Source organism: Coniosporium apollinis, assembly GCF_000281105.1.
Source record: "Coniosporium apollinis CBS 100218 chromosome Unknown supercont1.47, whole genome shotgun sequence".
NCBI lineage: Eukaryota > Fungi > Ascomycota > Dothideomycetes > Coniosporium > Coniosporium apollinis.
The window spans coordinates 159,368-170,346 of NW_006913309.1; the positions used below are offsets into that span (position 1 = coordinate 159,368).

A 10,979-nucleotide genomic window follows, 5' to 3' on the forward strand; every position below is an offset into this window, starting at 1 on the left:
ACTGCATTGTAACAACCCGAACAAAGTTAAAGACCAGCTTCCTCAATCCACGTTCCAGCTCATCCATTACGGCGACCTCTTGGCTCCAACCCTCACGAACGATGCCGGGGAGTTTGTCTCAGACCCTCTTCCACCGCTGCCGCTAGACTACACCGAACTCATCTGGCTCGTTGACATGTGCGATGGTGGTGGAAGCATGCTTGCCTTCAGTCGGCCGGGAGACAACGCGTCGGCGAAGTGGTGCTATTCGGATGATGGGTTTGCTAGTTTCGTGAGGAGCTTGGGAGGGACGGTCCGCCTGAAGCATTGGAGGTCTTTCGACGCTGAAGGGGCCGCGTGGTTTCAGGCTTTGCACGCGTCGCCGGAATGTTGGCCAGGGAAAAGCTGGAAAGCGGAATTTGTGATCAAAGGTCCGAAGCGCGCTGTTTCGAATCCCGATGGACGGTCGTTGGAAGGGTCTGAAAGGCATGATTCCGCCGACTTCTCCGTATGTCGTTCTGCTTCTCATTTCAGACTGGTCCGGTGGGGGCTATGAACTTCCTGACGAATGGTAGAATGCCTGGGATGTATTGCAAGCGTTGCACAAAGTCGCGATGGGAAATGCATGCAAATACGAGATCCGATGATTGCTGTAGCCCTGGCTGGATGTCTCCAGATTCGTGGCCGGTGTACGGCGTGGATACACGTGCTGTCTGAGTTCCGAAACAGCGGCAAAACCTCTCTCTAGCAGAATTTACGATGTGCGCTTCAGTGTTGTCAGAGTGTTCTGTCTGATTGCCTGCGAGGGCTGTCTCTTGCGCTGAAATGCTCACCTGTTCCCACTTCGATGCTTCGTGACTCAAGGTTGTCTGCAGAATTCCCTTCATTCCATCCGTCTCTTTCTTCAGTATCAACTTCGTTCTATCACATTCAGCTGCACGTCAGGAAACATCCGCCTGTTCCTCTCGTCTTCACGCTCCAGCCACTCCAGCCAAGCGACAGCCTTGTCAAACACCGTCCTGCGGACCGTTCCAGGCTCCAACCTTCGCATGACCGTCTGCACCATCATCATAGGAATCCCATACTGATCACGTAGCGCCGCGTACGTACTTAACCACCCCTTCAACGAGCAGCGGACCCACAAGAAGCATTCTACTTCCTCCAGGAAACTGCGGAAGCAAAGAACGGAAACACCGCCGCGGAGAATGTTCGGGATGAAGTACAGCTGATTGGCGTGCGCGAGCGGTCCGTGTGTGGACCAGCGCGTGTCGATCCAGAAGTCGGGAAGGTTGGGCTTGTTGTACAGCCAGTCCATCAGGTGGGCGAAAGCGTTCTTGGGGTCTAGGCATGAGTAGAATGTGATTGGATCGTGGTAAGAGGGGTAGAAGATCCGGTTTGCGTTTTTGGGATGAGGCATGGCTTAGTGCTGCTGGGGGATGGTCGAACGGGGTTTTCTGTAAAGGCACATGATCATCTTGGGTCGTTTTGTATTATAAAGGGAACATTTGGATGGGTAGAAATTCTTCAGCTGTGACACGGTGCCTGACTCTCGTGGCTTCTTCGTTGGGTGAATGGAAACGTTCGTGAAGCAGACGTCTAAGGTCATTTCTTTATGCATCCAATTTTGGGTTGACTGATTAGAGTAGATGAAAACACGTGAAAGTCGCGAAAAGTGAACTTGCGTGATAATGGCGGAAGGCCAGTTGTCAAATGAGACTACAGGTGAAGACCAAAGGATATGGACGGAGAACACTGAAGATTACAAACCTACTGAAGCGGCAAGGACCCAAGAGAAACCCTCCCAAATCTTACTCACATAACAGAGCATGCGGTGCCGTCACTCTTCGCCCCTTTCTCCGTCGTCGTCCTCGCCGCCGTCTTCGCCACATCCTCAAGCACCTCCCTGCACAGCTTCCCCGTCAACGCGCTACACTCCGCATAGCGATCACACCTCATCTCCTGCGCAACTCTCAGCCCCTCCTGCGGCATAACACTGCCTCCCCTATTGACCCTCTCTTCCTCGCTCCACTCCCTCCTCAAGTCCCGCTTCAGACCCAATACCATGACCGGCAGTGCCTCATCGTAGTTGAAGTGTCCTTCGACCAACTTCTTCCAGTGCGAGGAGAGGGCGAACAGCGTCTCGCGGCGCGTGATGTCGAAGCAGAGGATCAGGAAGTCGGGGCGGAGGAGCGTGTAGTTCTCCGGCGACGCGGTGTCATAGAAGAGGAAGCGGTAGGGCCGGTTGTACATGCGGATGTCGAAGGTGAAGGGCTGGTCTAGGTCGCGGAGGGCGGGGAGGACGTAGGGTGGCAGGTCATCGCCGCCGTGGGAGTGGGCGCCGAGGGTGAGACGGCTTGGGTAGTTTGGTATTAGTGAGGAGGAGGTAGTGGGAAAGGTGAGAGGACGATGGTGTGAGGACGTACGAGAGGAAGGTCGACTTACCAACTTCTGCGTCGCCGAGGAGGAGGATCTTGACTTCGGGGATGTCGAGGGCCATTTCGTACAGACGGTCAACCCAGCACCAAAGACTGTGCTGAGAGATGGATTGCTTTGGTGCTCTCTTGCTGGGATGGCGTAGTTATAGTTAACGTGCCTCTTCGGTTCACGGTTGAGCCGCACGCGGGTGACATCAATCGCCGGACTTGCCAATCGCCCAAAATCAATGGAATCCGTTAAACTTGCCACGTTTTCACAGAGATTTACTCTTTTCGTTCCACCTCTAACCATGGCGTGGAGCTTGTGAAGCAGTATGCTACAAGAGATTGCTTTTATCCGTAACTTAAGCTGAACGAAGACCTGTTTGTTTTCCGAGTCCCGCGATTCTTCTCCCCAAGGTGAGCCGGCGGTCTTGGTCACGAAGCTTGGCTCAATCCCCAGTCCAAACGACCCCATTCCATCCCATTTCAAGAACGAGCCTGTACCAGCGTGATACCTTAGAGAGAGTTTACTTACGCCTTGTTTCAATATGGACCTGCTCCGCTCGTTCCCTACTTCCACGACACAGAGAATCAGCGGGAAGAGCAGTATCAAGCTGTTGTATATTCTCAGCTTAGCGTCTCCGGTCTAACAACCCAGTACAGAGAGCCTTGGTCAACGGGGTGGGAAGAGGCTTTTCAAAGACAGCAAGAGAATCTTGTTACCCTTCCATCGTCGTCCTTAGCCAGCTTGAGCAGAATCTGGGACTCGAGTTCTTCAGTTGACATCTCATGATGAGAGTTCTGACAGCACTCGATCCCTGCTTTACATGAACTCCGTTCACTAATCTGGACTCAAGGAAGAGTGATTTCACCGAAGTGGAAGAGAATGTCAAAGTCAGAAGATACCGACGGCGACTACATGTCACATATCACTAACAGGCTCCTGCCCATGTACCTGCAGGACAAAAATCGCCGGACTCAAGGGGTTATAAACTGGTGCGACACTACATTTACGACCGATTGAGGGCTGTATCGTCACGTACGATGATAGAGCTAAGCCAGGAGCCTAGGCATAGGGCAGCGTATATAGCCTTTATAATCATGTCTGAGCTATCACTAGAGACGAAACCGTAAGATCAAAAGAACTTTAAAAGTATGGTGAAGATAGTATATTTTGGCGATATCCGGGTCCGGCGATTATTGTCATCCTTGTGCCATGTTATGTTCTGTCTTACACACAGACTGTCAAGTTTTAGAAAGACATTCCACATCTTCATTTCCCTCGCGTACGCGCATCATGTTACCGACCTACTTTAACTTGGCAGTAGCGACAAATAGACAACAGCACTCGTAACTTCTATGGTGTGCTTGGCACGAAGCTTCGTCCATGGTTCCTGCTTTGCCTAGTTGATACCTCAACCGCAACTTCCTTGAGTGCGTTCCACGGTGGCTTGTACATCGCCTCGTTCTTGGCGCTGCTCGACTTAAGATAAGTTCTTCCAGCATTCCGCCTTTCCTCCTCTTCGCTCTTGCATCCTCAGCATCAGCCTGCTGTTGTCCTCCCTCCATCCTCCGTCAACAATCCTGCCTGAGGCTTGCTTCACGGCCACTGCTTCGAAGAATCACACCCACCGACTCAAGGACGCTTCAGTACTAACGGTATCGCCATGCCGTCCTCGCAACTCGAGCCTGAGGAAGCACCTAGTGACATATCAGGAGGAAGTACCGGCTCACTGCGGAGTCGTGTTGCAAAGCTCGGAATGGACTACATGGACAGCTTTCCCGGTCCCTCCAATGCGGCTTCTCAAACTATGATCCAAGGCAAAATCGAACAGTGCGTGCGTGGCACCATGACGGACGAGGGGCAGCTCCTACGTCTTCTCCGAATGCTGGACTTCAGGAACGGACAGATGAAACAAGCCGACATGCTGATCAAGCAAGCGTCCCTAAAGTTCCCCCAGGGCAAGCGCTGCAGTGAGTGGGATTTCGACACGTTCGCAGGCTTTGCGAATCCACGTGGGATCACGCAGCAGACGTATTACGAAGTCGTGAATATGGTCTTAGAGGGTCGTGAGATCTTCGCTGAGCCTACATTCGACCAAGGGCCTGGTTGGCCAAAGCCTGTGCGCTATCTCGTGGCGGCGCTACTTGCATCTGATCTCAGTCGCGAGGAGATCAAGGCGAAGATCGATGAAATGGCTCATTGTACCTTCTCACCCATCCAGGCTGATTTGGGAACTCAAGCTAACGGTGAACATAGCAACGAAGCAAGTCCGAGAGGAACAGCTTCATGATCTCTTGGGGGGATGCGGAGATTCGCTCGAAACGTCAGAAGCTTGCCCACGTCCTCGGCAAAACACTCCGTAGCTTCTCGCCCAAGCGCCGTTCACGTGGTTATGGCTTGGTTCCTACCTCTGCTGGAGCCGCTGAAAGCGCTGGATTGTGAAACTGTCGATGCTGCTGCATGGAGGAAGTACTTCCCGGAGAGCACTCCTGTAGGCTTCCAAAGCCTGTTGACCAGATATCAAGTACTTGGAACATCGTCTGAGTAAGAGTATGAACTTTAGGGGATGTCAGTCGACGAAATTACATCAGGCATGCCTAGGTAGACAGATTGCTTCAACGTAATCGATCTCTGTGAATTGTGCTTGACTCTTTTCGACTAAGTCCTTTGACACATTTTTGCTCGCCATGACTCTTCGTAATTACGCTTTGCAATGAATCTTTGCTCTGGGTTCAAAACAGCATTTGACCATGGCGCTTAAGGCGAGCAATGCAAGGCGAGGGCGCTGACTTTTCAGACTGAGTGCGGCACGCTCAGCTCGCTGCTCCTGTCACGGATTGAAGTCAGCCGTTGAATAGCTGACTTGCCAAAAGGGTGGTAAGGCGAGCGGGACGAGCTATTTAGAGTAGCTGAGATTGCGAGAGAAAGACCCGGTACGGCTGGAACTTGACCAAACACGAGGCGTCGGCAGGCCCCAACTCTACTTGTAGGAACAGTCCCGGCATATTGATATTTAGGTCGACTGAAAGAGATAGGGGTTTGGCGAGACCCTGCGCCTGATTGTGTTGCCATTGAGGTCCCGAGCCTGGCGACCAGTCGATGGATGCAGACGGGACCAGCTTGCCATCCGGACAGAATACGGCGGCAGTCACCTGGCGCGGATACCTTCGAGATTCTTTCTGCGGCGATAATGTAGATATAGGAAAATAATCTGTATCATCCCAGGTTTCCGTAGTAGTTATGTGAATCCGAGGCGTTGGCAGCAGCTTTTGCTCTAAGCTGGCAAGCAATTTTCAAAGCCAAACTTCGTAAGAGGTCCATGTTAGCAAGGTGAGATGCCGCCTTTGCTCGCTCCAGTGAAACATCCAGATAGATCAGCTGCGATGAGCCACGTCGCCGATCTCCTACTCATTGAACCTATCGTAGTTCCCTGAGCGTAAACACTGGACAGGTTGCACAGGGTCATCCTTTGGCCGTCTGACAAGGATGGACGACTCGTCTACACAAACTCGCTCTCAGCTGTGCGTTGAAGAGACCGAGGTTGCTTGGACCGTCTTTTTATAGATGACGGACAGGGCGGACGGAGTAGACAAGGTGAATGCATAGGTTGCCTCCTCGTAGGTCCTGGGGTATACCGTGATGTTGAGAACTCCCTAGGGCGATCTCACCTTATCTTATCACACGTGATACGTAAGGCTTTAAGGCTCGACTTAGTCTGACTCCGTGCCCGAAGATATCTAGCCCTGTAGCTGACGAACCCTCCAACACTCCGTGTAGAACGATCTGTCAAACCGTGCACAGCCTCCACAGATCCCCTAGAGCGTGTTTAGGTAGCAGCACTATCCATCTTAACCCGCGGAAGCTGAAGAAGTCAACCAACCAGTCATCGTATGAAACAACCAGATAGATTCTGGCGGGTCCAGCTCGAACTCTGGTGGTAGGGTCCTAGAGACGCTTCTATTACAAGCAGTGCCTGATGAGCTGCCGAAAGGGAATCTGATTGGAGTTTGCAGTCAGAACGTACCTTTCAACGATGTGAGACCTGAAGCTGAAACCCCATTGTGTCTTCATGTACGCATCATTACTGGTCGCAGCTATGTATAGCCTCCGCAGTCTCCTGAGTATCGCTAGTCCCTTTGATTGAAGAGGATCGGAAGATGATGATTCGTCTCTTGCCTGACGGGCGAGCGTAGGACTGAAAGCTGGACAATACCGGAGTTTCTGTGCGTCCCTCACGTGCGAGATAGAAGACGCAATGAGCCAGCAAGTATAAAAACCACTCTCTTCTCTGCATTTTCCTTATGTTCCCAGCATCAAAGACGCACAAGAATCAGCTATTGGCCTCTAATCATATCAATCTCTATCATGTACACCACCTCCGTTTTCCTGGCTCTCGCCCTGTCTGCCACCTCTTTTGTTTCCGCTGCTCCTGTCGGAGAATCCGGCGTCTTCGAGCGAGCCGACTCCTGCACTTTCAACTCCGGGCAGCTCGGCACGTGTATCTCCACCGCCGAATGCAACGCACAAGGGGGCACTTCTGAGGCCGGTAAGCTTGCACACTTGCCCTCTTAGCCGATGTTCTCGGCAGAGTGCAGAGGTTTGCTTACGGTCATTACCGCAGGTCACTGCCCTGGCGCCGCCAACATCCAATGCTGCACATGCTCAAGCCCGACCGTGAACGATGGCACGATCATCATGCTCAAGGAGTTGGAGGGTTTCAGTGCGACACCCTACCTCGATGTCAACAAGGCCGCCATCGGTTACGGCCACCAGTGTAATGAGCCGGAATGCGCGGGGCTTTCCCCGCCCATTACCGAAGTGGAGGCGACCGAGCTGATGCTGCAGGACCTTAGGGTAAGTAACATAATGCACCCATCCGTTTCTGGTCCCTCCCGCACCTGGATACCCTGCTCCTGGGTACCCGCCGGCATCGCGAATAAACCAAGTTTCTTGATTTCACGAGATGAGAGGTATAAAGAGATCATGAACTGACCGCGCCCCAGACGTACCGTGATTGCCTCACTGCAAAACTCGGCAGCGTCACACTGAACGAGAACCAGTACGGAGCGCTGGCATCGTGGACGTTCAACGTCGGCTGCGGTAACATGCGGGGCAGTACGCTGGTGATACGGCTGCTGGCGGGAGAGGATCCCAACACGGTTGCAGCAGATGAGCTGCCAAAGTGGAGGCTCGTGAACGGCCAAGTGTCACAGGCATTGGTGCGCAGACGCGAGAAAGAAATAGCCTTGTTCAAGACGGAGAGCGGTGTACAAGTTTTGCCGGTGCAGTGTCCAGCTTGAAAGCAGCTGACGGAGGTGTTTGTGGGATTGATGAGTCGATTCTACTTTTTGTGTGGAGTTGTTTTGGTGCTATTATATTAGGGTACCTCACACTCTGGACATTGATGCGGGGCGATAGCTTTCGAAGGACTCAGTTTGCCTCTCTTTTGCACCTGGCTTGTGCCTTAGACCCTGAGCGTTTCATCTGTGGGAGCACAAGCGCGCCTACTTGAACTTGAAATGCTCGAGGTCCTTCAGCTCTCCCTCAACTCATGTTCAGCTGTTGTGTGAAACGCTTGGTCGGAGTAGGGTATCGACCCATAACAGAACGCCACTATGCCGCAAAAGAGAGGCTTGTTCTTGGCGGCAGCTGGCTCACAAATTTCGTATTTGAGCTTTTCTCATAGGTCTTACTAGGTACTCTAGTGTGGGAGCACAGTGTTGAGGATTGTTTCGCATGATGTTGCCTTGTCTTACCACAAGTGATGTGTAGGGCTCCAAGGCGTTACTTAGTCTAAGCCCGGACACAGAAGAACTGGCGATGGCCAGGAATCGCGTTATGTTACCTCGTAACAATTCAAGCATGTAATGAATATTACAATGGTCTCGGTGGCTTCGTTGCTCTCTTCGAACAGTATCTGACCGCTCCGGTACCTACAGACAATGCTCGATCCAGCGACACACTGCTCATACCTCTCCGGCCTTCTCATCCTTCTTGCCCGCACCCTGCAACTTTCTCGCCACTCCATCCGTAAGATACTTCTCTACATTCGGGCTCAGCACCGCCGCAACCAGGATGATCGCCCCGAACGGTAGCGTGCAAAGAAACACGGTCCTGAACGCCATCGAGTACGCAGTCTTGACCGCGTGTCCCACGCTCACAACAACCTCGTCCGTGATTCCTGGCACTCCCGCGAAAGACCCCGCCGTGATGCCCGAGAACAGCGCTGGCAGGCTCGCCTCAGGAAGACCCGCTTCCGCTGCGGCGGGCGAGACGTACCGCGGAAGGTGCTTCGCCATTTCCGTGTTCAAGATGCTGGAGTACATACTCGCAGCAATAGCGCCGGAAGCCGTCCGGATAGCGCCGGCGGCCCCGGCAGAGAGACCGATGTCTTCAGGGTCCCAGATGAGGCCGAAGGTCGAGAGCGTGATGTTCTCGATGTAGCCCGCGGAGACGGTGCCGAGGATCAAGAAGGCGACGGTGCGCGTGCGCGTGTACTCCGTGCTGGAGGCGAGCGCGGCGACGAAGGCGACCATGAACACCGAGGCTATCGTCATTTGCCATTTCATCTTGGGGATGAAGCGCACGCCGAAACCGCCCATGATCTGGCCGAGGAGGAGACCGCCGCCTACTGCGCACTGTGTCGTTCTCAGTATCGCGTTGTGTACTGTGAGGGATGCAATGCACTTACCGAGAGCCAACCGACGTCTGTGATGTCAGTCGTGAACAGTGCACCAGCCATAGTCGGCCAAATGATGCCGCCAGCATAGTAGATCATGCATCCGATGGAAGCACAGGCTACAAGACAATTGTACTCCCTGCTCTTGAACAAGGTCATCGGAATAAGCGGATAATCGAGGTTGCAGTATGCTTCCCAGACGCAGAAGAGCGTCAGAGTTACAATACCGGCGAGCAGAGCACCGAGCACGTGTCCCGACTTCCACGGATGCACCGAGCCGCCCCAGTTGAGCCCGATCAGGAACACGGTGAGACCGGTGGTGAAGAGGAAGATCCCCAGCCAGTCGAGAGACTTCAGTTGCTGCATCTTCGTCTTGCCGCCTACGTGGAGCTGCTCGTAGGTTGGTGGGTGGTAGAATATCAGGTATAGTATGGTGGCAATGCCGTTTACAATGATGCCAAGGATGTAGGCCCAGCGCCATTGAAGAGCTGTATTTTCGTAGAGGGCGCGAGCCACAGGGGGGCCGAATACGGCAAAAGGCAAGCTGGAGAAATTAGCTTCGTTGATCCATGTTTCGTGGTGGTTCACAAAAGGTACTACAAAAGTGCAACCCGTGTGGCAAAATACCGGAGAGCAGTCGAGTACAAACAGCGGAGACGGCTGATTCTGACAAAACGCGAGAGGAAAACATTGCGCTAAGCGTAACATCCACATACCTGGTCGTGAGGACCACGGCGTTCCAGGGCCCGCGGTTTTTGTCGGGGACGAGCTCGCTGATGACGACGAAGAAGGAAAGTTGGCCGGCTGCGGCTAGGCCGTTGATCGCGTTCGTTGCCTGTTGCGCAGACGTCAGCGTCGTGTGGACACACACTATAATAGTAGAAGACTTACGATTAACATGTTCACGCTCTGTGCGGAAGCGCCGATGATATTGCCGATCAGAGCCATCACCGTTACTGACGTGAAGAACCATCGTCGGCCAAAGATATCAGACAGCCTGCCCACAAGCGCAAATCCAACAGCAGCACCAGTAGTCCAGGACACGCCGAGCCAGATGGCATTGGGCGAGGGGCCCAAGGAGGCAATCACTAGGGAGATGGTATTTGCCGGAAGCACCCAGCCGAGGTAGCCAGATATTTGTGCTAAGCATGTCGCCTGCAATCGTATCAGCGCTTATCCCATCTCATAGCTGTGTGTCAAGGCCAGCTCGTCGGGCTGGAAGATACTCACAACAAACGTGCCAATGAAGCTGGGACTCCAGTAGTAGCCCTTCGGGAGATCATTTACGTGGCCACCAACCGCCTCAGCGGCTACAAGATCGTGATGGATCTCATGAGCATGCAGTCCGACGTGATGGATGCCCTGGTCGTGCGCTACTGCTACGTTCTCGATATAGATGCCTGTGGATTTGGGTTCCTCCATCTTGTCAGTTGATGGGTGACAGGACGGCTCAAGAAAGGACTCTGAGGAAGCTTTGTAGCTTGCAATGAAACTGGCTACCGGTGACAGGGAGATAAAGAGGACAAGCGGAGCTTTAATATCCTACCTGGACTTAACAGCATAACATGATTCAGGAGGGCTCTGGCTGTCTCGTTCTAGGGCACATGCAGTGTCGAGAACAGTCCATTGTTAGCGATATTGGCGGCTGGAAACGCCAATCAACAAACGACTCGGCGCAGGAGAAGAGAGCCGCGTAAAGGTTTCCGGAGGTCGTTGCGGAGTGACACTGCGCCTGGCAAGGATGCATCGGCTCCTCCCCGCACCGCGTGTGCTAGCGCAGATCTCTCCACGGGGAAGGTCGGCAACCAACCGAAGACCCGCCGACTTCTTCAATCTTGAAACCACATTGATCAACGAGTCGCTTGTCTGAAGTTCTGGCCTCTCGGGTAGCCCGATGGAT

The 10,979-nt window shown here is 53.3% G+C and overlaps 5 protein-coding genes across 5 annotated transcripts; 2 read left to right on the plus strand and 3 right to left on the minus strand.

Annotated features, from left to right (window-relative positions):
- Nucleotides 1-889: 889 nt before the first annotated feature.
- On the minus strand, nucleotides 890-1,396 carry W97_07981 (uncharacterized protein; the record flags this gene model as incomplete). Its single annotated transcript, XM_007785850.1, has 1 exon — nucleotides 890-1,396. The coding sequence occupies one exon, from the start codon at nucleotides 1,394-1,396 to the stop codon at nucleotides 890-892; it is 507 nt and encodes a 168-aa protein (XP_007784040.1).
- Nucleotides 1,397-1,791: 395 nt separating this feature from the next.
- W97_07982 (uncharacterized protein) lies at nucleotides 1,792-2,476 on the minus strand (the record flags this gene model as incomplete). Its single annotated transcript, XM_007785851.1, has 2 exons — nucleotides 1,792-2,332; nucleotides 2,403-2,476. The coding sequence occupies 2 exons, from the start codon at nucleotides 2,474-2,476 to the stop codon at nucleotides 1,792-1,794; spliced, it is 615 nt and encodes a 204-aa protein (XP_007784041.1).
- A 1,587-nt stretch (nucleotides 2,477-4,063) lies between these two features.
- Nucleotides 4,064-4,690, plus strand: W97_07983 (uncharacterized protein; the record flags this gene model as incomplete). Its single annotated transcript, XM_007785852.1, has 1 exon — nucleotides 4,064-4,690. The coding sequence occupies one exon, from the start codon at nucleotides 4,064-4,066 to the stop codon at nucleotides 4,688-4,690; it is 627 nt and encodes a 208-aa protein (XP_007784042.1).
- Nucleotides 4,691-6,765: 2,075 nt separating this feature from the next.
- W97_07984 (uncharacterized protein) lies at nucleotides 6,766-7,700 on the plus strand (the record flags this gene model as incomplete). The annotated part of the gene is made up of 3 exons (XM_007785853.1): nucleotides 6,766-6,946; nucleotides 7,022-7,254; nucleotides 7,404-7,700. 3 exons carry the CDS (start codon nucleotides 6,766-6,768, stop codon nucleotides 7,698-7,700), a joined length of 711 nt encoding a protein of 236 aa, XP_007784043.1.
- Nucleotides 7,701-8,366: 666 nt separating this feature from the next.
- W97_07985 (uncharacterized protein) lies at nucleotides 8,367-10,501 on the minus strand (the record flags this gene model as incomplete). The annotated part of the gene is made up of 5 exons (XM_007785854.1): nucleotides 8,367-9,038; nucleotides 9,092-9,623; nucleotides 9,796-9,914; nucleotides 9,971-10,234; nucleotides 10,310-10,501. The coding sequence occupies 5 exons, from the start codon at nucleotides 10,499-10,501 to the stop codon at nucleotides 8,367-8,369; spliced, it is 1,779 nt and encodes a 592-aa protein (XP_007784044.1).
- Nucleotides 10,502-10,979: the final 478 nt, after the last annotated feature.